This window comes from Onychomys torridus, chromosome 7 (genome assembly GCF_903995425.1).
Source record: "Onychomys torridus chromosome 7, mOncTor1.1, whole genome shotgun sequence".
Lineage (NCBI taxonomy): Eukaryota > Metazoa > Chordata > Mammalia > Rodentia > Cricetidae > Onychomys > Onychomys torridus.
Window position 1 is genome coordinate 16,756,404 of NC_050449.1, and position 27,440 is coordinate 16,783,843.

General features: G+C 52.8%; 1 protein-coding gene across 1 annotated transcript; it reads right to left on the reverse strand.

Annotated features, from left to right (window-relative positions):
- Nucleotides 1-814: 814 nt before the first annotated feature.
- Nucleotides 815-26,360, reverse strand: Kank2 (KN motif and ankyrin repeat domains 2). Its single transcript, XM_036193456.1, has 12 exons — nucleotides 26,137-26,360; nucleotides 25,185-25,297; nucleotides 23,620-24,843; nucleotides 10,572-10,733; nucleotides 10,379-10,481; nucleotides 9,644-9,880; nucleotides 7,126-7,213; nucleotides 6,059-6,278; nucleotides 3,923-4,065; nucleotides 2,636-2,836; nucleotides 2,467-2,556; nucleotides 815-2,039 (listed from the first exon to the last, which is right to left on the reverse strand). Exons 2-12 carry the CDS (start codon nucleotides 25,219-25,221, stop codon nucleotides 1,986-1,988), a joined length of 2,559 nt encoding a protein of 852 aa, XP_036049349.1. The 5' UTR covers nucleotides 25,222-25,297; nucleotides 26,137-26,360; the 3' UTR covers nucleotides 815-1,985.
- Between the last annotated feature and the right edge of the window lie 1,080 nt (nucleotides 26,361-27,440).

The window sequence follows — 27,440 nt, forward strand, 5'->3', positions numbered from 1 at the left end:
AACATGATTACAAGAAAAGAATACTTCATTTATGTGTAACACTGTCTTCGTGGACGTACCGTGGAGGCAATGTGGGATCGAATATACGAAAAGAGAGTAGGGACAAGTGTCTGACCCTGGTGACGCCCAGGCAGACAGAAGCGGTGGCAGAGACAGACAGGGGCTTCTATGAAGAGCCATGTGCTTTGGGATCACAGACGATGCTTCCAGAACTTTAAAATAAACTCTGTTGCTGGCTTCCAGGATTGGAGCACTGCTGTTCAAGTGTGCTGTGAGCACCCTCAGTCACAGCAGCTCTACCACAGCTCTGTCTCATACACGTGCGAAGATTCCATCATGACATCCATCCACCAGCCCACCCCTTACTCATCATCACTCATTTATCCATCCACTCACACACTCGTCCATCTGCCCATGCACCCATCTACCCATCCATCAACATACCCAGTCATCTAACCATTCACCTATTCACGCACTCGCCACCCACCATCTATCCATCCACCCATCCATCCTATTTCTCACGACTACCAAGCTCTATGCCTCAGACAAACCCCTCTAACAAAACTCAAGCTGAGTAAGACTCCATCAAACCAAGAGACCTGCTTGTCTGGAAGAGAAGCCAGCACTTTCCTTTAGTCATGAGCCTCAACTCTGCCCTGCTGGGGTTTGGCTTCAAAGCCCAGTGGGTCCAGCTGTGTCCTGGATAAAACTGGGAGACTTGAGAGAGGCGTGCTCCCCGATCACAAGGCACATTTAGATGTTTCCTTTCTTCTTTACAAAGAAAAGGAACAAGGAAAAACAAAAACCATGCTGAGATTCTGGGGATGGGGGAGGGCGGGGGGGGGGGGGGAGTCCACTAAGAGAAAAGTGCAGGCTATCTGTGCCCGTCACCATCGGTGCTCTAGGCCTTTAAAAACACACACACAAACACTGAACCCCCCATCTGGCCTTTTGGGTTTCAGCAAAGCCTGTCACTTTAAGCTAGTTCTGGGTGTGTTCTGAGGCCAGCCAGTACCTAATCAGGAACACATGGGCTTTGGAACGCGCGCGGTGTCTGTACTTGGTCAGTATCACATCCCCTGTTGACTCCCCTTTGAGGAGAGCAGTTCTGGGCTCCAATGCTGGGAGACTCTGACATGGCCTTTCTCTTTGGTCTGTAGGTCTGGGAGTTTTTCTAGGAACATTCTTGCGTCCTGAGCTCTCCCTGTGGGGAATGGGTGGGTCTGTATCCTTTCTCCTTGTAAGTTGGTCATTTCCAAGTCCCAGGGCCCACCAGGACCTGAACTGCAGAGAGATGAAGCACCCCAACCTGAATGTGTGTGTGTGGTGGGGAGACAGGGTCAGTGGCAGATAGTGAAAAGAAAAAGACAAACGAAGACCCTGCTTTCCACCTGGGGACAGACGGCTCAAGGACGACAGACCTTGTTCTGTGAGGCAATCCCAAGAGACACCCCTGGCCCCCAAGAAAGCTGTCTGGGGGTGGCGGGTGGTGGACAGAACCCTATTATACACTAAACAATGAAATCAGGCAACAAAGGGCATAGAGCAGGCCTTGTGGAGACCTGCCGTAGTGAAATCTGGACAAGGAGACTAACATTCCAGCGACATTCGAATTTAGCAACCCAAATTCTGACCCCTCCCTTCCCCTAACAATGACTCAAAAATACAGTATTTCCCTCTAGCCCCCCCCCCCTCCTCCCACAATTGCCGGCTGATTGTTCCCCACGCTCTTCACAAGAACCCACACCCGGGTGGCAGCAGCTGGCGCCAACTGGAGGAGAATGTAGCTTGGCTCTTGGCTTTGAACCTCGGGTGCTGGGAAAGGCCCCGTGGAGCTGGAGTCTGTAGATGTCAGGACTCCCCCGAGAAGTGGAGGGCTCTGCCTTGGAGAGGAAGGCTGAGGAAGTGCGGGGCAGGAAGGGATGAGGGGGGACGGTTTGCCTGTGTGGCTGGCGGTCCTTGGGGAGTCACCGGCCTCTCCGTGTTTACTCTTCAGCTGAGGATGATACCGGGCTCTCGTAGTCTGACATGGGAGCGAACTGTAACAAGAGGCAGAATTCTTTCTTGGCATACTTTCAAATCCCTCTGAGGAGGAGATCTGCTGCAGAGGCAGAGAGAGGGAGGCGAGTCCCAGCCTCCCAAGGCACCACTTACAGCATGGACTGTCACCCTGTCCTTGCAGAGAAGGCATGGGAAGGAATCCAAGTGGAGACTGGGGACAGAGAGGGACTGACTTCTTCGCTGACCCCTGCCCCAGCCCCCCTTTTGCTTCTCATTTTGAGATAAGTCTTACTTAGTTGCTCGGGCTGGCCATAAACTCCACTCGGTAGCCCTGGCTGGACTGGAAATACCTATCTCATCCTTCTTCTACCTCGAACCCCAGATCCCGGGAGGACAGGCACCTATCACCCACCCGGCAGCTCCTCTGAGCCCCAGCCTCTTGTGCAGGGCTCGGTCGGGACTCACCGAGCACTGGATGTTCATGTGTGAGTACAGCATAGATGCGATCTCGCTCCGCCCTGCGTCCAGGGCCACCATCAGTGCGGTGCTCCCGTCCTGCAAAGCACCCACAACTGTAAAGATGCCCAGTGTGTGCAACCCACCCTCCCTGGAGAGCACCCGGGTGGGGACTCACTCGGTCGGTGAGCGAGATGTCACAGTTAGGCACAGCCAGCAGGAGCCCAGTGATCTCCTTGTGTCCGTGTTCACATGCACACATTAGGGCTGTGGAGCCGTCCTCATCCTGAATGTTGACATCCACCTCGCAGGCCAACAGAGCTTTGACCACATCCACCCGTCCATGGCTGACTGCCAGCATCAGGGCCGTCTGTCCTGCCTGAGACAGCAGAATAGGGCAATAGTACAGAGGCCCGGTGACATCACACCCCTTGCTCTTGAGCACTCCATGGCTCCCACGTGCTCTGACACTGATGGGGTGCATACGCTGGGCCCTCCTTCTCTGTCTCCTTTCCTTCCCTCAGGTATCATCATAAACTGGTCGTCCTCAGAAGGGGTCTCTTGGTTCTACCCAGCTGTATGGTCACCGACCATGAGCCCCCAACTCATTGGTGTAAAGTTGCAAAAACTTAACCAAACTAGCCAGGTGGTGGCGGGGCACGCCTTTAACCCCAGCATTTGGGAGGCAGAGGCAGAGGCAGGTGGATCTCTGTGAGTTTGAGACCAGCCTGGGCTACAGAGTGAGTTCCCCATTTGGAAAAACCAAAATCAAACCAAGACAAAACAACAACAAAAACCCATGACAATCAAACTAAATAAAGAAAAAACAAAAACGTATCCATCTAAGATTTGTATATTTTTCTGTATACTAGTTACACCCAAGGAAACAATTAAAAATTGATGGTCATGAGTGGATGAACAGCTAAAACAAACCATGTCTAGACATACAAGAGAATTCCACTCAGCCATGAAAAGGAACATTATTCAGAACACTGATGGGCGCTCAACTTGGAACAACTTTGCATGTAAAGTCAAATACACACACACACACACACACACACACACACACACACACACACACACACACACACACACACACCATATGCAAGCTACCCAGAGCCACTCAGGTTCAAACATCAGCTTTTTGCCTTGGACCTTAAAGAAATAATACTGCTTCTCTGAGTCTCAGAGCAGTGACTGTTTCCTCGTACACAGAATGTTATCATGACCTGGCTTGACCCAAAGCCTGGAGCTAATAAAGAAGGCCTGGGAGCATGTGAGAGGACTCAGTGGGTGAGGCACTTGCCCCCGAGCCTGAGGACCTGAGTTTAATCCTGAGAACCCACATGGCATTAGGGCTGAACTGAGTCTCAAAATCTGTCCTCTGGCCTCCACAAGGGCACCATGGCACAAGGTCCCCATGCCCAGGAAATAGATTAAATACAGGCACACTGTAGCCCCATACCTGGCTGGCTTTGGCGTTCACATTCCCAAGCCGGAAGAGCTGCAGGATGGTCTCAATGTCATCCTGGGTCTTCAGGGTGGCCAGAGCAGTAAGCATGATGGGGCTGTAGCCAGCACGGTTCAGCTTGTCCACCTGACAGACACCTGTGTGGGGAGGGTGGGGTCAGGGGTGGGGGTGAGCCTCTGCCATCAGGACTAAAGGCTGGCCCACCACAGTGAGCACCGGGGACTGTCCCCTCCCTCTGTCTTGGCATAGCCAAGCAGGTCTCTGTATATGTGTTCATGTGCTTGTGGAGAGCAGAGTGACCTCTTCAGGAGCCAGGCACTTGGGTTTGTGTTGTTTGCTTTGCTTGGGTTTTGTTTTTGTTTGTTTGGGTTTTTCGTTTGTTTGTTTTGTTTTCAAGACAGGGTTTCTTTGTGTAGCCCTGGCTGTCCTGGAACTCTGCAGACCAGGCTGGTTTGAATTCAGAGTTATGTTTTAATTTTTGGTATGTGTACATGTGCCCAGTGGTCCTGAAGAGGGTGCTTTAGGTAGTTTTAGATTGTTGTGAGCTGCCTGATGTGGGTGCTGGAACTAAACATGGGTCTTCTGTGAGAGTAGCAGCCACTTTTAACCACTGAACCATCTGGATTGCCCCCACCTTCTTAAAAAGCTTTATGAGTGTGTGTGGCCTGTATGTGCACACGTGGAGGTCAGGGTCGGGACCAGGCCACTTCTTTAACTGCTCGCCACCATTTTTTTTTTCTGAGACAGGGTTTCTTTGTGTATCCCTGGCTGTCTTGGATCTCACTCTGTAGACCAGGCTGGCCTCGAACTCACAGAGATCCACCTGCCTCTGCTCTGGAGTACTGGGATTAAAGGCGTGCGCCACCACCGCCCGGCCTCCACCTCATTTTTTGGTTGTGAGCCTAGCCTTTAATGGCTGAGCCATCTCTCCAGCCCAACTCCACCTCATTTTTGAGATGAGGTCTGTCACTGAATTGTGGCTGGCAGCCAGCAAACTCCAGGACTCGGTCTCCACTGGTCTCCCTCCAAGAACTAGGGCGATAGGCACATGCCTCCATGCCTAGATTTTTTTTTTTAAACTTGGGTGTTGGGGACCTGAACTAGGGTCACGGAGGCAGGAAAAGCACTTTATTCAGAGCGATCTCGCCAGCCACCATCTTTTCTTTTCTTTTTCTTAAGGTGGTCTCTTTGTCCTGGAGCTTGCCAAGCAGGCTAGCGTGGTTGTTCAGTGGGCCCCAGGGATCTGTCGCCTCTGCCTCCCCAGTGCTGGAGTTGCAGGCACTAGCTGCCACACACAGCTTTTCACAAAGGTCCTTGTGCCTGCTAACACTTTATAACTACACTTCCTCCAACGTTCTCAAATGGGGGGTCCCATATGCTACAGTCATACTGTTACCAGTAGATGAGGGGGCCCCAGGAGGAAGACTGTACCTCCTCTCCCGGACCTGGGGTGCCTGGCCGATGCCATATATACCATTAGGGCTGAGAATTGCCATTCAGCCTTCCAACAGGTCCACGCCTTGTCCTTCAGGCCATGAGTCCTGCTCCCTCATAGACTGGGAGGTTCTGCCTCGTCCATCAGACCAGGGAAGACACGTTTCTTCCTGCCTGACTGAATACCATGTGCACTCTCCAATCCCCAGTCCAGAGGCCACAGCCTCCCCTCACACAAGGGCTTTGGAAACGCTGTGTTTATCACACAGGTCCCATCCAGTGATGACATGAGTGCAGTGACATCAAGATGGACTCCTTTACACTGCTAAAGGAGAAGACCAAGTCTTCCTAGCACACTGTAAGGGCAGGGCCTGTTCTGTGAGACTGGGCGGGCTACATCCCTTCGTCAGACTAAGAGGCAGCCTCCTCCATCAGACTGGGAGGGCAAAGCCTCCTTCATCAGTCAGTGAAGGGCACACTCTCCTTCCATGCCACTTAAGAAGGTGCCTCCATCAGATGGAGAGAGTGGAGAAAGCACCGTGGCTCCTCCATCCAGCTGGGAAGCTGTGATCCGTGCCCACCACCCCTCCACCACACTGTGAAGGGAGCAGGAAGGCAGCCACTCTCTTCGGAGCTTGGGAAGACATGCCTCCCCCATCAGACCATCAGGCTGGTCCCGCCTGGAGGCTTACTTACCGCTGTCCAGCAACTGCCGCACCACAGGGAAGTTGGCATGTGAGACAGAGTAGTGTAGCGCGGTGTTGCCGTTACTGTCGGCGATGTTGACCACATAGTCCAGCAGCCGGGCAGACATGGCCCTGAAGGTGACCAGATGTCGCCGCACAAGTTCAGGGTGTGCGTCACTGCGGCAGGCCAGGCGGAGCCATTCCTGAAGTACCGTGGTATAGGCCACTTTCTGGATAGAGCCAGCAGGAGTGGGGAGTGAGGATAGGGATACCCCACCCCGTTCTGCACAAAGATTCAAGAACGGAAGTGGTACCCCATGCTATAGTAAAAACAGAGGTGCCCTTGCCTGGGCAAGGTAGCATTTGTCCGATTCCAACACTCAGGAGCCCAAGGAAGGAAAATCTAGAGAGTTCAAGGCCAAACTGGGCTACATATTGAGAACTTCTCTGAAAAGAAACACATGAAGCAGAGGCAGGAGGATTTCAATGAGCTCAAGGCCAGCCCGATCTGCATAGCAGTTCAGGGCTATAGTGAGACCCTGTCTCAAAAAAAAAAAAAAAAAAAAAAAAAAAAAAATCCAGTCAGGTGGTGCACACAGGTCTGCAATCCCTCTACTTGGGAGATGAAGGCACAAGGACCAGGAGTTCAGGGTCATCCTTAGCCACAAATGTAGTTTGAGGCCAGCCTGGGCTACATGAGACCTCAAAACAAGCAAAATGAAAACAAACAAGCAAAGCAATGGTCGCTGACTCAACCACAGTGGGAGCACTGTAGGGTGCACAGGACCCTTGGACTGTAGTGTACATGCGCCCCCACAGACTCTAAGGTAACAAGAGACACAGTGCCTAAAATTAAAGGATGGTATCTCCCAAACAGCCCCAAAATAAGAACCCGAAGCCAGGCTAGTCCCCAGGCAACAGTAGACCCCACCACCAACCCCAGGGCCCAAGTCCCACCCACCACTAAGTGACGCCCTTGGTGGCTCAGACCTCACTAAGTGGGTGCAGAGACCCTGAGGGTAGGGAGGTGTGACGTGAGGGTGGGGGGGCACCTTTGGGCCCAGGGATCCCCCTTACCAGTTCTCGCTCAGTGAGAGCATTGGGGTTCTCCAAGTATTTCTCCAGAGCCAAGCAGGCTGATATGAGATCAGGGCTCAGATCCATCCTGCCAAGAACAGGTAAGATTGAGCTTACATTATTTTACTTTCTAAAAATTTATTTTATTATTTGGTTTTAGATTTTTATTTACTTTTTCCCTCCTCAAGACATGGTTTCTCTGTGTAGCCTCGGCTGTCCTGGAACTCTGTAGACTAGGCTGGCCTCGAACTCACAAGAGATCCACCTGCCTCTGCCTCCCAGTGCTGGGATTAAAGGCGTGTGCCACCACTGCCTGCATTTTTTTAAAATTTATTTTTATGTGCATTGGTATTTTGCCTGCAATATCTGCCTGTGTGAGGGTGTCGGATCTCCTGGAGCTGGAGTTACAGACATTTGTGAACTGCCATGTGGGTGCTGGGAATTGAACTTGGGTCCTCTGGAAGAGCAGCCAGTGCTCCTAACCACTGAGCCATCTCTCTCCAGCTCCCCCATTATTATTTTTTAAAGATTAATTAATTTTTGGTCAGCCCTGAAAATACACGTACAAGTAGTATTATACAGACTGAACAGATTATATTTAGGAATATGTGTGTTTACATATATACATGCAGTAACAATACAAAAAATAGAGGCTATGATTTTGAAAGAGAGTGGGATGGGGTATGTGAGAGGTTTAGAAGGAGAAAAGGGAGAAATGTTATTATCAGATTATAGTATCAAAAAATTTATTCACTTTTATTTTATATGTGTGGGTGTTTTGTCTGCATGTATGTGTATCTGTGCACCATGTGTGTCTAGTGTCTAAAGAGGCTGGAAGAGAGGGTTGGATTCTCTGGAACTGCAGTTACAGATGGTTGTGAGCTGCCACCACATTGTTGTGTAACAGTTTCCTCTGAGACTGAAACATTTTATCCTGCAGGAAGCTCCTTAAACAGGAATGTAAACAACTCAAAATACTTCCAGGAAGTCCCTGAAACTGACAAGATTCAGCAGGCCCCTCCTTGTCAAAGTAAGCAATAAAAAGGGGAGGTGCCTCAGATAAGTGGTTCTCAACCTATGGGTAGTGACCCCCTTGGGGGTTGGTCAATGACCCTTTCCCAGTGACTGCCTAAGACAACCAGAAAACAGATATTTATATTACAGTTTATAACAGTAGCAAAATTACAGTTAGGAAGTAACAAGGAGAAAATAATTTTATGGTTGGGTCACCACAAGCTGAGGAACTATATTAAGGGTCACAGTGTTAGGAAGGTTGAGAACCACTGGCTCAGACCAAGTGAAGCTGACCTGCAAAGACTCTGAGGCCAGCCCAGCTGCCTGGGAGAAGCAGACACCAGCCCAGCTGCCTGGGAGAAGCAGACACCAGCCCAGCTGCCTGGGAGAGGTTCAGGGCACCTGCACCTGGGAAGACGCTCAGGTCCCCAGCTGTGTGAGCTGTCACCCACGCTGGGGTCGGCCTTGGGGATGCAGCTGCCTGGGAGTCATTTCCGCTCCTGTGAGTGACCCCTCACCCACACCCCCTTAAGTGACCCCAATGACACTCACTGGTTCTCCTAGTTAGACTTTGGTGGTATCTCTACTTGGTCTGTCGCGGGCTCCCTTTCTGGGGGAGTAGATGTGTGTGCTGTGTCTCCTCAGGAACAGTTTTGTCACAACACATGTGGGTTTAAGAATTGAGCCCAGGTCCTCTGGGAGAACAGCTAGTGCTTGTAACTGAAAGGGCCATCACCCAGGCCTCTCCCCGTATTTTGAGACATGGTCTCATGTGTCCCCGGCGAATTTCAAACTCAATAGGGCGGGTTCATTGCCAGGGCTGGTGGACCCGATTGGGAGGTGGAGGCAAGATTGTAGGTTCAAGGCTAGCCTGGAAAACTAGTAACTCTACAGAAGTAGGAAGAATGGGGTGGAGACGTGGCTCAGTTTTAGACTTGCTTAATGTGGCCCGGGGCCCTGGGGTCCAGCCCAGCACCCCATCACCGAGGCTTGGCTACACGTCTATGATCCTGACACTCCAGTAGACTGCAAGTTCAAGGTAGCTTGGGCTACAGCATGAGTTCAAGGTTAGCCTGGGCAACCCGACCTTATCTCAAAAAGGGAGGGCGTGGGAAGATGCCTCCGTAGAAAAGACCTTGCAGCCTGAGTGTGAGGGCAGGAATCCACATCCCAGAAGCCACGGAAATGCCAGGTGGGCGTGGCGGGGGAGCAGCAACCCCAGACATGAGTGGCAGACAGGAAATCTGCACCATGACACGTACACATGAGGCAGAGGCAGGTGGATCTCTGAGTTTGAGGCCAGCCTGGTCTACAGAGTGAGTTCCAGGACAGCCAGGGCTGCATAGCGAGCCTGTCTCTAAAAGACAAGACGACTTTCAGAAGCGCGTGCTTCCTGTCTAACTTGAGTGTGAGTGGCTGACGGGAGTCTGAATGGCTGGATCCCAGGCGGCGGCAGGTCCCCTACCCTTCACCCTGCCCGATGCCTCCCACCCAGAGAACTGACCGAATTTCGTCCTCAGAGTTGGGTCCTGATGCCGCCTCAGCTGCGGGCACCCGCTGAGCTTCCTGGGGGAGTCGGCTCTCTTCCAGACCGGCCTTGGCTGCTGCAGTCCCGGGAGGCCGGAGCTGAGGGCATTCAGCCGTGCTCGGGACCCTCGCCGGTGGCTCTGGAGCTTCATTCTCTGTGCTCTCGTGTTCTGAGTTTTCTGCTGTGCTGGAGTCTTCTGAAGAGGACTCATACCTACGGAGTGACAGGACACAGATGGGGATGGGAGGGACCCGTGTGACCTGCCTGGTCCTCAGTTTCTCCACATTTGGCGTTAGGGAGGAACCCAGTGCAAGTCCCGTGCTGGGCAGGCAGGTGTCTGAAATCCAGGCTCCAGCCCCTCACCGGGGACTGGCGTGTCCATGGCCCTCCATTTCTAAGTGTTTCACACTAGAGTTGTTACAGCCTCCACGGCAGACCGGGAGCGTCCCAGGGCACTGATCTGATCAGGCCCTCTGGGGGCACAGTGGACCCACACGGGCTCCAGAGCCACTGACTGGGTCCCAACAACGTGCACAGACTCCTCTGCCTCAGTTCCCTTCTCCTCCACTCCTTAGGCTTTGACTCGAGGGGTAACAGGGAGGGGCCAAGCTGGGAGTGGCCCTCAGCAGCGGGGCAAGCTCGGGTCTCCTGCTGTTCAGTGTCACAGTATGAAGGACTCAGGGAGCCACCGTGGGCTGGAGATCCACTCACCCGCCATTCACCCCCACAAACTGGAGGCTCCTCTGGTGGACTCCAGGGTCTGCAGGGTCCTCTTTCCTCTTCAGGGTAGACTGCACTCCCACAGAGACCCTGCCTGAAAGAGACCATGTGACATGAGTACCCCTTGACTCACAGTCCACTCTGGCCGACCCGGTCCCCCGTCTCCACTGTTGATGTCTGTCACCTGCTCCCTCAGCCACTTGCGTCTCCTGGGACGCTGCTGGCCTGGTGGGCTCCCTGTCGGTGGTGTCCGGGGCAGCCGCCTGGTCAGGATCCTCAGACTGTTCCGTAGAAACGGCAGCAGGGTGTGAAGTGGAGGAGGACTCTGCAGGAGACTGTGGACCACCTGGGAAGACGAGAGGCATCAGATGGAGATCAAAAATGAAACAGACCTAGTGTGGTGCTTCAGGCCTGTTGTCCTAGGGTAGAGGCGGGAGGATTAACCTGGGCTACAGAGTGAGACCTTGTCTCTAAAATGCACAAACTGGTGTGGTGCTGTATACCTGCAATTCCAGCACTCAGGAATGGAGACAGGAGGATTACTACAAATTGGAGGATTGTCTGAGTTAGAGAGATCCAGTGTCAAAAACCAAACAAACAGCAAAAAACAAGGGTTGGATTTTACAGGAGAGATGGCTCAGTGGTTAAGAGAATGTACTCAGAGGACCTGAATTCTGGTGCCCAGCACCCATCAGTGAGCTCACCACAGGCTAAAATTCCAGCTCCTGGGGATCTACTGTCCTCTTTGGGCCTCTGTGGGCATCTCTTCCCATAAATAACAATAAACACTTAAACACACACACACAAACACACACACAGACACACAGACACCCGCAGATAGACACACAGACTCTCTCTCTCTCTCTCTCTCTCTCTCTCACACACACACACACACACACACACACACACACACACACACACACACACGTAGGCACACAAAGACAGACAGACAGACACAGAAGGAATGAGCCATCACCTGTGTGGTGGAAGGAGAGAACCGCTCCCCAAACTGTCTGAGACCCCTGCACCCTCAGTGGCACACCTTTATCCACGAAATAAACATGCAATTTAAAACTTTTGGCCAGGTGTGGTGGCCTACATCTTTAATCCCAGCACTCGGGAGGCAGAGGCAGGCGGATCTCTGTGAGTTTAAGGCCAGCCTGGTCTACAGAGGGAGTTCCAGGTCAGCCAGGGCTACACAGAGAAACGCTGTCTCAAACAAACAAAACAAAGAAACAAGACTTCATGCAAAGGTAAGGGAGATGGCTAGCAGAGACATGCTTGCTCTGGAAGCATGGGCACCTGAGCTGGTCCCAGACCCCACACGAAGAAAGCAAGCTTCTCTCCAGTCACCTAGAGCCAGGCTTGATTGCTTCCAGCCGAGTCTTCTGTTAAATTCTAGGCCCATGGGTGACTGTCTGTCTCAAAGGAGTCCTCCGACTCCCACAGCACACCCAACAATCACCTGACAGTCATGATGGCCGTGCACCGTACAGCCATACAGACAAACTAATCCTATATCAAAACCTCCACCCCACGAAGGGCTCAGATCAAAAAGGGAGGAAACCCAGGCCCAGTGCGTTGCCAAAATCATTGAGCTGCACAAAACCACCACAGCTTAGAGTTGTCAGCCAGCAGCCTGCCAGTGACAGAGATCTTGGAGATCTCCCCGTCCCGGCTTCAGACTCAATCCCTCACACTCTGTCAAGCTGAGTATTTTCTAGAGATTCAAACTTCATATCTAGGAGCTGTGGGACCCATGCAAGCATCTTAATATCTCTTTCTTCCCCACCTCCCTACCCCCCCACCCCCCGCAAAATATCTTTTAATTCATGGCACCGCTATATAGCCCAGGCTGCTGGCCTAGAACTTGGAGCAATTCTGTCTCCATCATCCAAGTGTGGGGATCACAGGTGTGCACCTCCACCTTGCCTGGTATTTCCTATTCTTTATCTGTGTGTGTGTGTGTGTGTGTGTGATTGAGACTGTGTGATCTGTGTGTGAGACTGTATCTCTGTGAATGTGTGTATGAGTGACTGTGCAACTGTGTGTGTGACTGTGTGTGATTTTGTGTGTGGCTGTGTATGAGTGTGAGTGTGTGATTTTGTGTGTGGCTCTGTACGAGTGTGAGTATGTGTGATTCTGTGTGTGGCTGTGTATGAGTGAGTGTGTGTGATTTTGTGTGGCTCTGTACGAGTGTGAGTGTGCACACACACAGTTGCCACAGCAGAATGAAGGCCAGAGGAAAGCCTCTGGTGAGGTCCTCACTGTCTGTCTTGTAGAGACAAGGCCCTCCGCTGCTCGCTCCTGTGTGCCAGGCTGGCCGGCCTGCGGGCTCTGGACTCTATCTCTGGCCCCATCTTCCCATAGTGTGCTCGGGTTATGGACCACTCTACTCAGCTTTACTAGGTTCTACAGATTCAATCTCGGATCCTCACAGCTGCCCAGTAAATGCTTCACCCACTGCCTCCCTATTCCCTTCCTCACGACTCTTTAAGCATACTCACAATTGTATTCCCTGCCTAAGCCATGTGAGGGACACACTGTCCTAATCTAACATTAAACAGCTGTGAGTCTGGCCACCAGGAAAAGGGAACAGGGGTCATTAGAACAAATTTAAAAACTAAAACTTAATTTATATTTTCCAAGACCAGCTCACTGTATAGCTTAGGCTTGCCCAGCTCTCTTTCTGTAGCTCAGGGTGTCCTTGAATCTGTGGTCACCCTCCTGCCTCTGCTTCCTCAGCACTGGGGTTAGGGATATGCACCACCACACCTTTGAAAAACTGCATTTTAAAATTTGGGACCTGGGGGTTGGGGATTTAGCTCAGTGGTAGAGCGCTTGCCTAGCAAGCACAAGGCCCTGGGTTCGATCCTCAGCTAAAAAAAAAAATTGGGGACCTGGGACACAGCTTAGCAGTAAAGTGCTTGCCTAGAACCCCCAGTGAGGAGCTGGGGCGTGGCTCAGTGGTAGAGCACTTGTCTGGCATGTGACGCACTGGATTCCAATCTCAGTCAATCAACCAATCAGATCAAAACCCCACTCTGGAGGTCAGGCATGGTGGCAGCAAGACTCTAATCTCAGCACTGGAGAGGGCTCTGGACTCTATCTCTGCCCCCATCTTCCCATAGTGTGCTCGGGTTATGGACCACTCTACTCAGCTTTACTAGGTTCTACAGATTCAATCTCTGAGGCAGGAGGATCTCTGTGAGTGATGCCAGGCTAGTCTACACAGCAAGCTCCAGGCAAGCCATGTCTATGTACCAAGACACTGTCTCAGTTTTTAAAAAACAAAGAAAGTTCCGGAGATGGTCAACTAAAGATCATTATAAACATGCTTCCTGCTGCCGCCATGGCTAATAGGGGCCACCAGGACGGCTTTACCAATCAGATAGTTAAAGGCTGTACAAGGGGACAACCGCACATGTATGATGCACTGCCCTCTCCACTCAGGCTCCCACATGCGTACTTAAGAGGGTATGTTTTACTCCGTGTATCATTTATTCTAGGTTTTAAAGATTTTTTTTTAACTGGGTGTGTGTGGAGCGGGGGGTGGGGGGGGGCGTCTGTGTCTGTATGTTTTACCTGCACGTATGTCTGTGCATCATGTACATGCCTGGTGCCTGCATAAAAGAGAGCCATCCGTCAGATTCTTTGGGACAGGAGTTACAGATGGTGAGAGCTGTGGGCGCTGAGAATTGAACCGGGGACCTCTGGAAGAGCAGCCAGTGCTCTTAACCACTGCCCCATCTCACCAGCTCTTGGTTTCTGTTTCTTCAGACAGGGTCTCACTGTGTAGCCTTGGCTAGCCTAGAACTCTCCATGTAGACCAGGCTGGCCTCAAATTCAGACCGTCCTGCCTCTGCCTCCTGAGTGCTGAGATCAAAGGTGTGTGCCACCGCGCAGACACAGGTGACTTCTTGGGCTCAGCCTCCAAGAACATGCAGTACCCAAGCTTCAAGTGTGGAATCAACAGCGACACTTCCACTTCCTCTAGTGGCCTGTGCACCTCCACACCCTGTGTGGCTCTGTTTTCTATGGCATTACCTCCTGCCACGGGCACCGCCTCATGGAGGGCCAAAGAATATCAGGGCTCTTTAGAGGCTACATTTTTTTTTTTACTTTTGTTTTTGGCGACAGGGTCTGATTATGTAACCCTGGCTGGCCTGAAACATCATACATAGACCAGGCTGGCCTCAAGCTCATAAAGCTTGTCTGCCTCAGTTTCCCAAGTGCTGGGATTAAAGGTAGGGGCTACTACTACTAACTTTTTTTTTTTTTTAAACAACAAAAGCACTTCACTGCTCCCTGAAGTTCCTGGGCGCTCCTCAAGAAGTTTAAATGCTTTTCCTTTACAGGCTGAGTGCAGACAGGACAGGGTGGGGTGAGACACTTGGCTACAAACTTGTCCAAAAGTAGTATAGTCTAGGGTGTGGTGACCCCAGCTGACCCCAGAACTGGATTTACACTGTGAGCCAGGGCCGGTGCTGGGGTGTGTCAAACTCTCATTTATTTATTATTATTTGTGGGGCTGGGGAAGGAATCCCAGGTTTGTTTGCCCCCTCCTCCCTGAGCTGAGGCCTGAACCCTTGTGCTTGCTGGGTAAGCGCTGTACCCACTGAGCTAAATCCCCACCCCCTACTGCAGTATTCTTAACTGAGCTGTGGCTCTGGCTTGCTCATTGTCATTTTTTAGTTAGGGTCTCATAGGCCCCAGGCTGGCCTCGAACTCACCGCCTCCACTTCCCAAGTTCTGGGACAGAACCTGGAACTCCCAGTATTCTAAGCCTGTGCTCCAGAAACTGATCTACATCCTCAGGCTCTTTTTTTTTTTTTTAATTTATTTTTATTTCACACACATTGGTTTGAATGTATATTTGTATGACAGTGACTGATCCCCTGGAGTTACAGTTGTGAGCTGTCATGTTAGTGCTGAGAATTGAACCCGGGTCCTCTGGAAGAGCAGCTGCTGAGCCATCTCTCCAGCCCCCTCAGGCTCTTTTTGATAGCCCAGGCTGGCCTTGTGCTAGAGATCTTCCGGTCTCATTCCGAGTGCTGGATAACAGGCATGCACCACTACGCCTGGCTTAAAACTCCCGATCTGAAATGCTGGGGCCGGGGGTTGCCGGCATAGCTTTGTGGGTGAGGGAGCTTGCCTGATGACCTGAGATCATCCCTCCACCTACGTGTAAGCTGGACATAGTGGTGGAAGTCTGTGGTTCCTATGGTGGGATGGGAGACAGAGAGGACAGCCCTGGAAGCCCTTGGGCTAGCCTGGGCAGCTAGTAGTGAACAAGAGAGAAACCTTGCTTCACACAAGGCAGAAGGTGAGACTGATATCTGACCTCCACGTGCCTTCTGCGGCAGCATGCTTGCCCGCAACGCATCAAACACCTTAAGGATAAAAACAGGAGCAATAAGCCTTAGGTATAGCCTGGTGTACCGGCTCATCCCCATAAGCCCAGGCATTGGGGTTAGGGGTCTGAGGCCAGACGGACATGAGTGTGAGGCCAACCTATATATATATGTGTTTTATATATATGTGCGTGCTATATATGTGTACTATAGTCTATGTACTATATATGTGTGTTATATATGTGTGTGAGCTCAAGGCTAGCCTGGACAATTGTGTAAGACCTTATTTTAAAACAAAACAAAAACCATAAAGTGGCTGGTGTGTCAGCTCAGCAGGTAAAAGCATTTGCCCTAAGAGCTGGTAGCCTGAATTCAGATCCCCAGGACCCATGTGGAAATAGCCAGACGCAGGCTGGCAAGGCGGCTCAGCGGCTAAAGGCGCTTGCTGCCAAGCCAAATGACTCAAGTTTGATCCCCAGGACCCACAGGTGATAGAAGAGAACAGAACCCCTAAATTGTCCTCTGGCCTCCACACATGCACACAGTGGCCGTGCACCCCCAAAGTCAATAAACGGAATAAAATAAAGAAAAGGAAGACCAGAGTAGGCGTTCAGCGCTGTGACACCCGCCTGGCTTGCAGGATGCCCACAGCCCCATCCCAGCACTGGAGGAAAAAATTGAAGTGGAAAAAACAAGAAACAGAGCGAGGATCTTGTTTTTCTGAAACACAAGACCATTTAAGGAAATCAGGCAGGCACAGGGCATGTTTTTCAAGGACATGGAATATCTAAATAAATGGCTGAAGGTGGGGTGCAGCAATGATATTAAAAGGGATAGGAAGGCCCAGGGTGGTGGCGCATGCCTGAGGGCCCCGGGAATGCACAGGGTGAGGCAGGAGGATTGCTTGGTAGCCAGCCAGGGCAACACAAAGAAACATCCTCTTCAAAAAGCAAAATCCTGGGCTGCAGAGATGGCTCAGTAAATAAAGGAACTTGGTCCTAGGCCTAACACTTTGAGTTTGATCGCTCAGAACCACACAGTAGGAGAGAGACCACTCCCAACACACACACACACACACACACACACACACACACACACACACGCGCGCTCCACTCCCAACACACACACACACACACACACACACACACACACACACACACACACACACGCACGCTCTGAATAAAAATGTTTGCAAGTAATTCAAAAGGAGATAAAGTGTGCTGGTCATGGTGGTGAACATCTGTAACCGCAGCATGGGGATGCAGGTGAAGAAAGGTCAGGAGTGTGAGGCTGGGGGTAGCTTTGCTTACAGTATGTGGGAAAAACCCATTTCAGAAACTAAAAACCAAGGCAGAATAAAGAAAAGAAATATATATATCTCGAATGGGATGAAAGCTGTAATTGAAAAATGGGTGAGAAGCTGGGTGGTCCCAGAACTTGGGAGGCAGAGGCAGGTGAATCTCTGTCAATCCCAGAGATTCTAGGCTAGCCTGGTCTACACAGTGAGTTCCAGGCCAGCCAGCCAGCAATACACAGAAAAACCATATCTTTCTTGCTTTGGTTTTTCGAGACAGGGTTCCTGTGTAGTTTTTTTGGAGCCTGTCCTAGATCTTGCTCTGTAGACCAGGCTGGCCTTGAACTCACAAAGATCCACCTGTCTCTGCCTCCCAAGTGCTGGAATTAAAGGTGTGCGCCACCATTGCCAGGCTTGAGAAACCCTGTCTTGAAAGACCAAAAACAAACAAGAGGACTAACTCCGAGAGCTTACATAAACAGTGCATTCACACAACTGTGTTTATATGTTTTCTAAGGTTTACTTTATTTTAATTAAGTCTGTATGCATTCATGTGTGTATGCATGCGTGTATATGTATGCATGTGTGTGCGCACACATGCATGAGTGCCAAGGGAGGCGCCAAGGGGTTGGGAGTTACGGGTGGTTGGGAGTAGCCTGACGTGGGTGCTGAGAACCAACAGGGCTTCCTGCATTTCCGGCAAGCACTCTGGTGGCCAAGACGTCCCCAGCCCTGTTTCCACTTGACAACTTTTCCTTTCTTTTTTCTTCCTTCCTTCTTTCCCTTTCTCTTTCTTCCTTTATCAAGATGGCATCTTGCTATGTAGCCCAGGCTGGTCCAGAACTCACAACAATCCTCCTGCCTCAGTCTCCTAAGTAATGGAATTACAGAAATGTGCTACCATGCTCAGTAGCCTTTACGTTTTGATGTGGTTGGGGAAAATAATTTAGGACGTGTGAAAAGTCCAGGACTCAGGGCCTGGCCCAGCAGCAGACTGCTTACCCAGGATGTAGGAGGCCCTGGGTTCCATCCCCAGCAGCTGAAAAAATAAATGAAATCAAGCAAAACAATGATTCCCACCAGCTCAGTGGTGCCAGATATTAAAAACATACTTTTCTTTTACGCACTTGAAAACCTCATGCTGGCTGTTCTGGCTCACCCGAGGCCCCAGCTCTGTTAGGCCAGACTGAGGCAGGAGAAAAAAGAGCAGCCTGGGCTACAAAACTGTCTCAAATACACGCACTCTTACAAAATAAAAATAGGTCTGAGGACGGAGCTGAGCGGTGGAGCGTATTCCAGCATGCTCCAAGCCCTGGGTCCCAGCCCCAGCACCATAAACCAGGCATGGTGGCTCCAACCTGTAACCCCAGTACCACATAATAAAACCAAAAGCATGGGAACCGGGCGGTGGTGGTGGCTGTGGCGGCGGCACATGCCTTAAATCCCAGCACTAGGGAGGCAGGGGTAGGCGGATCCCTGTGAGTTGAGGCCAGCCTGAGTTACAAAGTGAGTTCTAGGATAGCCAGGACTACACAGAGAAACCCAAAAAACAACCAACCAACCAAACAAACAAACAAACAAAAAACCCAAAGGCACAGAAGCCAAAGAACAGACATGTCTACAGGAGCTGCACCCAGTTACACACCCCTGTAGTCCAACACGCAGAGAACCTGAGGCTGGAGCATGACCATGAGTTCCAGGCCAGTTCCTGGACTACAGAGTGGGACCCTATCTCAACAAAACAGAATGAACAAAAATCTAGAAGGCAGCTACACCTGGGTGAGGGAGGCCGCTTCTGGTGGTCTAGATTTTTCTACACTTTCCCATGCTTCTACGAACATTATAAATCACTTTTTTTGTTGCTCTATAGCCCTGGCTGGCCTGGAGCTCACTATGTAGGCCAGGCTGGCCTCAAACTTCCAGAGACCTAGCTGCCTCTGCCTTCAGAGTGTTGGAATTAAAGGCGTGCACCACTACACTTAGCTATAAGATTTGCTTTATCTTTTATATGTGTATATATGTGCGTGCATGTGTGTGTTTGCGTGTGTTCGAGAGCGAGAGCGCCGTGGAGGCTACAGGGCCATGGACCCTCGGGGCTGAGACTTCAGGTGGTTATGAGATACCCCATGTGGGTGCTGGGAACCAAACTTAGTTCCTCTGCAAGAGCAGCAAGCCCTCTTCACTACTGAGCCACTGTGCAAACAGCCCCCGTTTTTTGTGGAGTTTGTTTGAGAGAGGGTCTCTTACTGTTCTGGGGTTTGCAGAATAGGCTAGGCTGGCAGGCAGGCCCCCACGGTCCACCCCTCCAAGCACTAAGATTATGTGTGCCGTCACGCAGTGTTTTTTGACATGGGTTCAGGGGGTCCAATCCAGGTCACTGAGCTTGTTCAAGACCAGCCGTCTCCACAGCACAGGGACGCATGTTAAACCAGAACACGGCTCCTTGTACCAGTCCTGGCTCGCGCAGGCTCGCCAACTCTGCCCTGACCCCGCTACGCTACGTTGGGTGAGTGGGGTGGTGTTGGTGGAGTGGACTGGATTCCAGGTCTTTTGGTCCATTCTGCCTACCTCTCTCAAGCCTGGGTGTCTGTGGAGAGGGGCTTCCCCGACTCTTCAGCTGGAGAAATTAATCCTGCTCTGCTGAGAAGCATAGGCCTCACCTGATGCTAGAGGTCTTCCTGCTCTGCCTCTGCCTCCAAGGTGCGCTATGATTTACCGTCAGGCTCACCAACCTCGGCAGACACAACTGGTGACGTTACCTGCACACCTGCTAAGGTCTCACGTCATATTTCATTTCTGACACTGCGCCGCCAGAGCACAGGAGCCTGTGGCACTCACCCTTGGATGCTGGGACCCCGCCCCCAACCTCATCTCTTTGTCCACTTCTAGCTCATTCTAGAGTTCATCAGCCCAAGTCCTTTACCCCAGGGCCTTTGAGCCCACTGCGCCCTGGCCTGGTGCTTCTCTGCCCACAGGGTTGTATCTCCTTAGTCACGTTATTTTGATGTTTTTATTATTTTGAGCCTCACTCTGTAGCCCAGGCTGGCCTTGAAGCCAAGGTGACCCCCCAACCCCCACGACCCATTTCAGCTTCCTGAGTGCTAGGCACCTGAACATACTGAGTCAAAAAGACACCACAGAGCCTAGAGCTGACTGTGAACATCCACTGTACACACAGAGCCAGGCCGCACAACCATGCTTCACAGCGCTAGGGCCAGAACCCCAGGGCCTCACAGCACTAGGTAGCTGCTCTGCGACCGAGCCACACCCCAGCCCCTCACTGGGGATTCTAGGCAGGGGCTCTCACTGAGCCACACCCCAGCTCCTCACTGGGGGGGGGGTTCTAGACTCTCACTGAGCCATGCCCCAGCCCCTCACTGGGGGTTCTAGGCAGGGACTCTACCACTGAGCCACCCCCAGCTCCTCACTGGGGGACTCTAGGCAGGGGCTCTACCACTGAGCCACCCCCAGCCCCTCACTGGGGGACTCTAGGCAGGGGCTCTCACGGAGACACACCCCAACTCCTCACTGGGGGGTTCTAGACTCTCACTGAGCCAGGACACCCAGCACACAGTGTGAGGAGGTTCAGTTTGCTCCGGTGGGAGACCACAGTTTGAAGATCATGCTCAAGATGACAGGCACAGGGAGGCCACCACCCCAGTGAACTGTCACCACCTGTTCTGTTTCTCTCATTTTTTTTTTATCTAAACACGTATTTCCCATGTGGATTCTTTTTCACTTGCTTGTTGGGGTCTCTTGCATATTTTCTGCATTGGTATTTTTAAAATTACATTTATTTCTGGACATGCTGGTGTACATCTTTAATCCCAACACTTGAAAGTCACAGGCAGTGCACGACCTCTGTGAGTTTGAGGCCCTGTCTCTTAAAAAGTTACACAGGGGTTGGGGATTTAGCTAAGTTGTAGAGCGCTTGCCTAGCAAGCACAAGGCCCTGGGTTCGATCCTCAGTTCTGGCAAAAAAAAAAAAAAGTTACACTGACTTACACATTTATTTACTTGGGTGTGCGTGTGCCATGGCTTGGTGCATGTGTAGAGGTCAGAGGACAACTTGTTGGGGGGAAGGGTCAGTTCTTTCCGTTATGTGGGTCTCTGGGTCAGGGATGATGGTGCACACCTTTAATCCCAGCATTTGGGAGGCAGATCTCTGTAAACTGGAGGGTAGCCTGGTCTCCATGGCAAGCTCCAGGCCAACCAGTGCAATATAGTGAGACCCTGTCCCAAAAAACAAACAAAATGTGGGTTGGAGAGCAAACTCAGACTTGGTGGCAAGCGACTTCGTTTGCTGAACTATGTCGCAGGCCCTGAGCAGGGAGCTTTGCAAGTGTGGTTTCCTGTGTGTTCCCTTAGTGCCTGTGAGACTAAGCACTAAGCACCCACTGAAGGAGATGAAATACACTCCAGTTCCATCGAAGTGAGGCCTGATGTAAGCTAGCTGCAAGAGGGACTGCAGTGAGACATGAGGGAGGACTTCCGGGGTGGCAATTTCCACAGACAGTGAACATAGCTTTGTCTGTATGTCCGGCAAGCAGGAGGTCCCATGACTGCCCTGGGAGGCACGTCTGGAATGGAGGGTGCCTCTCAAAGATTCCAAGGCAGGGCTGGGCGGGTCCCTGGCTGGGGGCCAGAACCTCAGGGCCGGGTGTTTAGATGGATGTGGAACAGAAGGGTGGTTTCCGTAGCTGGCCAGGAACAACAGGGAAGCAAGGAGACACAGCTGGGCCCTGCAGCCCGGCCCTCAGTGTCAGCGGGGTTCCAGTCAACTTGGCCTTGGATCTGGGGTGAGAAGGTCCCATGGGCCCCTGGGGCAGACCCTGGCACAGTGAATCCTTGCCCTAAGCCTCAGTTTCCCCAGCTATAATTAGGGTTGAAGCCAGGAATGGATTAAATGCCCTGTAATCCCAACTACCCAGGGGGCTGAGGCAGGAGGATGGAGGGTTCAAGGCTAAGCCAGGTGATGTCCCACACCTGATACACAGCACTCAGGAGGGGAGACTGAGGTCAAAGGGCAAGGAAGGGAGGAGGGAGGGGAGGGCTCAGGGCTGGAATGCACAGCCCAGCAAGACTGTCTCAAACTCCACAGGCCCCAAAAGGGAAAGAAAACCCCAAACCAAGCAACCGACCGACCGACCCACGACGGTCAACCTGATCACTGTCAGCAGAAGCGTGAGAAGCACTGCTTGAGCACTTACTGTATGCACTCTTCCCAAGGGTTCTTGAAGGGTGGATCTGTATTAGACCCGTCCAGCGAGGAAAGTGGAGGCCCAGAGAGGTGGAGTCACTCTGCTGGGGCCACACAGTGACGGAACCCGGGGTACCTTGGCTGTTGGCCCGTCTTCCTCAGCCCACCTTGGTGAGACACTTAGAGCAGCTGCCCCCTGGCCCGTGCCAAGACAGAACAGCTGTGACCACTCCTATGAATCACCCTGGCAGCTTCTCCTGGGCAGCTGACCATCTGTACACAGCCCTTCCTGGCACAAGGGCTCGGCACTTCCTCCCGGTGTACCCCTTCCTCTTCCGAGGCCACCGGGCTCGGGGAGGGTCTCCTCCACCCTCAGGCTAGGCAGTGAGAGGTGCACTGTTGGTTCTGCCACTGAAGGCCACTCGTGGGGTTTAATGCTGAGGTATGTGAACGAAGGGGATCTGTGGAGAGGGCGCATTAGAGCTCCAGACTCCTTCACCCACTGGAAGGCCCCACAGAACAGACATGTTAGAGATTCCACATGACTTCTGAGCACTGGATCCAGCCATGCCTGAAGCTGTCCCTCAGAATGGCGAACGAAACGCTCTATCTAAGGTTACATGTGCCAACACATTCCTGTCATTTCTTAATTCAAAGGGGAGTTTGCTACGAAGCCAACAATCTTGGGAACCTCCTTCATACAACTCCTGTTTTCTTGATCACTTACACCTCAGCAAAGCAACATGCTAGATGTTCAAATTCTTTGTGCATGTATGAGTATGTGTGAATGTGCATGCATGTGGGCATGCATGTGTGAGTGTGTGTGAATGTGCATGCACGTATGTGTATCTGTGTGTATGTTTAGGCCAGAGGCAAACAGATGACGGTGTTCCATACTGCCTACCTTTTAAAAACAATGTATTATCACCAGGCAGTGGTGGTGGTGTACCTGTAATCCCAGCAATTGAGAGGCAGAGGCAGGTGAATCTCTGTGAGTTCAAGATCAGCCTGGTCTACACAGTGAGTTCTAGGATATGCACCAAAACTACACAGAGAAGCCCCGTCCCGTCTCCGTCCCTGTCCCGTGCCCCTCCTTCCCACCCTGGACTCCAGGGATTTGTGGGTCATCTGTCTTGGCAGCAAGCTGCCTTTAGCCACCCAGGGACTCCAAGTGGGCATGACCACAGCCAGCTATTTTACACGGGTGCTAGGGATCCGAACCCAGGTCCGTGTTCCATACAGCAGGCGCTTACCGATTGCACCAACTCCCCAGGCCCCCTAGACACCAAATTTCTCTGCCTGATACCTACAGCTCTGAGGCCCACTTGCGGCTGGAAGGTTGGATGACGAGGCCCCACTGGGTCTCCCCTGAACAGTCACTCACCTGCCGTCCTGGCCACACCACTGCAACTCCGTTCTGTAATACTGATCTTCTTGGCCGTGTGCCCGTGGCTGGTGGTGGCCGTGGGCAGCGGGCACATGGTTTCCACCACCTCATGGCTGCGGAACACAACGACGTTTTCGGCGCCCCCAGATGTGGTCAGGGCCTTCAGCCCTGCTCCATAGGGTTCCAGACTCTGGGCTCGCTGTGCAGGGGCCCCCGCTGCCGTGCTGGCCGCCACCTCCACTTCCCGAGGACCCTCCACCACTCGCACGGTGTCCACACGGAGCGGGGTGTCTGGCGGTGGCCAGGCCTGGGGCGGGAGGTCGGCCTGCTGGGTCTGAGCCGCGCGCAGCTCCTGCAGCGCTTTTTTGAGCTGGGTCTCCAACACGGCCACTTTAGACAACAGGGCAGCTTCACCATCCGGAATGCCCAAGTCCCGCTCCCGGACCCAGGTGCCCACAGAGCGGGTCTCTAGCGCAGCAGGGTCCTCGAGGGGCTCCGGAAGGTCCAAGCAGAGCTCACTCCGGCCCCGTGTCCCTGAGGGGTGGCCTAGAAACTTCTGGCTCTTGAGTTGCACCGTGAGCTGTCTCTTCTCCTCCTGGAGCACCGACAGCTTGACCTGGAGCACGGGGATCAGCTTGACCTGCTCCTCCAGCTGGCGCAGCTTGCGCAGGGCCGCGGCCATCTGCTCGCGCACGTGGGCCAGGTGACCTGCACTGGGTGGCACCGGGGTGGACAGGCCGGAGCTGCGAGGCGTGGGCGGCAGCAGGCCCACGCCTGCCAGGGAGCTGGTGGAGCCCGCGGCGCTGGGTGTCAGGGAACCCAGGCCACCCGACGGGGCGGCCGCCTGGTCCTCCAGACGGCGCCGGGCGTCCAGCAGCGTGCGCTCCACACGTGGGTTGGAGCTGCCACGGGTCTCCAGGGCCCCGTACTGTGGGTAGAAGCCACGGCCACAGTAGGAGTAGGCCGAGTGCCGGCTGTCCCCGCTGGCGTCCGAGCACAGCGACTCCGTGGACGTCCACCAGGAGCCCGGGCCCCGCGGCAGGGAGCCCAGGCGCGGCCGGCGCTGCACGGGCACCCTGCGCAGTGTGTGGCCCTTCTCAATGTCATCCACGTACTTAAGAAAGTCCAGGTCCAGGCGGTAGCCGTAGGGCGTCTCCACAGAGTACGGTGGGTCTGGCTCTTTGCTGGGGAAGGTTGCTGGCGAGGCCTGGCCAGGAGTCCCTGGAGCGGGGAAAGCCAAGGCCTTAAATCAGCACTGCGGGGCCCCTCTCTGCCCAGCTGACGGCCCAGGGACGTAGGTAGCTTCTGCCAGAGCTGGGAGCCCACCCTAGATCAACAGGGTCTTGTCTGGCCCTGTCACCCATTGATGACAAGGTCAGGGATGTCCTTCCCCCCTCCTGTTAGGGCTTTCTTCCCGCTCAGAGGCTCACATGGCTGTCTCCCCACTCCCTCAGGGCCTCACATTAGAGCTGACCTCTCTCTCCCCTCAGACTGGCAGAACCATCCTCCCCATTCAAGCCCTCCAGGGCAGAGCCCTCCCCCCCTCCCCACCTGCCCCTGACCTGGGAACGGGGCAGGCACATGCAGGACCTGGGCCATCCTCTCTGCTGTTGCTCCTCAGGTGCCACCCGGCGAGCTGTGAGTCACACTGCCTGCAGCACTAGCTGAGGCTGACCTGCAGAGGTTGACAGAGCAGTCTCAGGAGCAGACTTCAGGGAGAAGGGAGGGGATGTGGCGGCCTCCCTCACACAGGTCAGGCACCTCTCATATAGTTAAACACTCAAGATTCCCTCCCTACCCTCGCCTGGCTATAGAAAGTCCTAGAACAAAGAAACCAAACCTCCCTGCCTGCCTGCACATCTGTCCAGGACTGGACAGGCTCCAGCTGTTCCCACAGCCTCCACACGGCCCCCAGGGCAGGGGGCCCCACCCTTCCTGTGCCCCCTCCCCTAGGCCCATCTTGGAGTGTGCACAGGGAGAGCTGGGTAAGGGTAGGTAGGGGGCTGGGATGCTACAGGGACACAGTGGGGACCTCATAGGGGGCAAGAGACAAAACATGCATGGAGTGTGGGACCCCTCAGCGACCCCAAAGCTGAGAGCCAGGCCAAGCCCGCCCTGGAGGGGAAAGTGGTGAGGATACAAGCTTTGAGAAGCCTTCCTCTTTATGGAAACAATTTTCTCTAAAAATAAACAGTTTCTCTGCCCGGCTACATAGAACTTCCTGCCCCCTCAGGATGTGTCCGAGCTGGGAGGGTAGGGGGGTGCAGTAGGGATAGAGTTGGGTGGAGGACAGGGAAGTCATAGAGGTGGAGAGGAGGCAGGAAAGGGGGGTGCTTACAGCCTGCAGAGAGCTCTTACTACCCACTTCAGCCTTGGAGGTCAGCCAGGGTCAGTACTTTTTGCTGTCTACCCTTTAGCCACCTTGCTGCAGACACCTCAACCTCCAGGGTAGACCATTCTAGGCTGTGGATGCCAGGGCAATGGGTGCCCGGGAGGACGGGGCAGGTGGGGCACCTGCTGGGCATGAAGGCAGGTCTGGATGCTCTCTCCCTCTTGCTTAGTTTCCCTCTGTCTCTCAGTCCCTCTAGTCTGTGTCTCTCCACGGTTCTGCCCTTTGCTTTGCTGGCTTGAACACCTGGAATGCACAGTCACCAACTGTAGGAGAAATTGGCTCTGCATCTGTCTGGAATCTCAGTCCCTCCAGCAACAGGAAGCTGGTTCAAAATACTTCCTGGGGACCTAAGAGAGACACAGAAGTAGGGAGCAGTATTGGGATAGCCTGAGGTAGGGTGCTGAGATGGCATGAATAGAATTAATAATTATAACACCAACTTGCTTTGTGTTTTTTGTTTACGACCCGGTCTCATGTTGCCCAGGCTGGTTTCAAACCCACTATGTGGCTGAGGATGACCTTGAAATTCTGCTCCTCCTGCCTCTACCTCCCAAGTGCTGGGCACTGCTGGTCGTACCACCACACCCAGTTACGACATTCTGGGGATGGAACACCAGGTTTCACACATGTTGGGCATGCATTCTGCATCCCCAGCCCTGCTTCTGTTTTTAAGAAAAAAGCTTGTGCCACGGGGGCACATGCCTTTAATAGCAGCACTCAGGAGGCAGAGGCAGGTGAGTTCGAGGCCAGCCTGATCAACAAAGAGAGTTCCAGGACAGCCAGGGTTACATAGAGAAACCTTGTCTCCAAAGACAAATAAGAAACAAAACACAAAAACAAAGAAAAAGAAGGGCTGGAGAGATGGCTCAGAGGTTAAGTGCACTGACTGCTCTTCCAGAGGTCCTAAGTTCAATTCCCAACAACCACACGGTGGCTCACAACCATCTGTAATGAGATCTGGCGCCCTCTTCTGTATGCATAATAAATATTAAAAAAAAAAAAAGAAAAATGAAAGATAGAAAAGAGCTTGTTATATAGCTTAGGCTAGCCTCGAACTCACTAAATCTCTGGCCTCAGCCTTCCAAGTGCTGAGATTGCAGGCATCCTCCAAGACTCTCAGTTGCCATGACAACCCCGGGAGGTAAGCCCTCACCCAAGTATCACTGAGTGTGAATCTTGCCCAGGGTCACTTGGGTAAGATGTGATGGTGGGCCTGGATTGAACCTAAGCATGGCAGATTCGCCAGGACACCTCTGAAGTCCACACATCTCATTTCCCAGCGAGTGAGGGACTGAGGTCTAAGGTCTAAGTCATCTGACGCAGGCGGGTAACTCGGTGGCAGGGGAGAGAAGAGGCCCCTCTCTCCCTACTAGATTCCCGGATGGGGGTGGTGGAAGGAGGCTGGAAGAACCAACAGGTGGGAGTT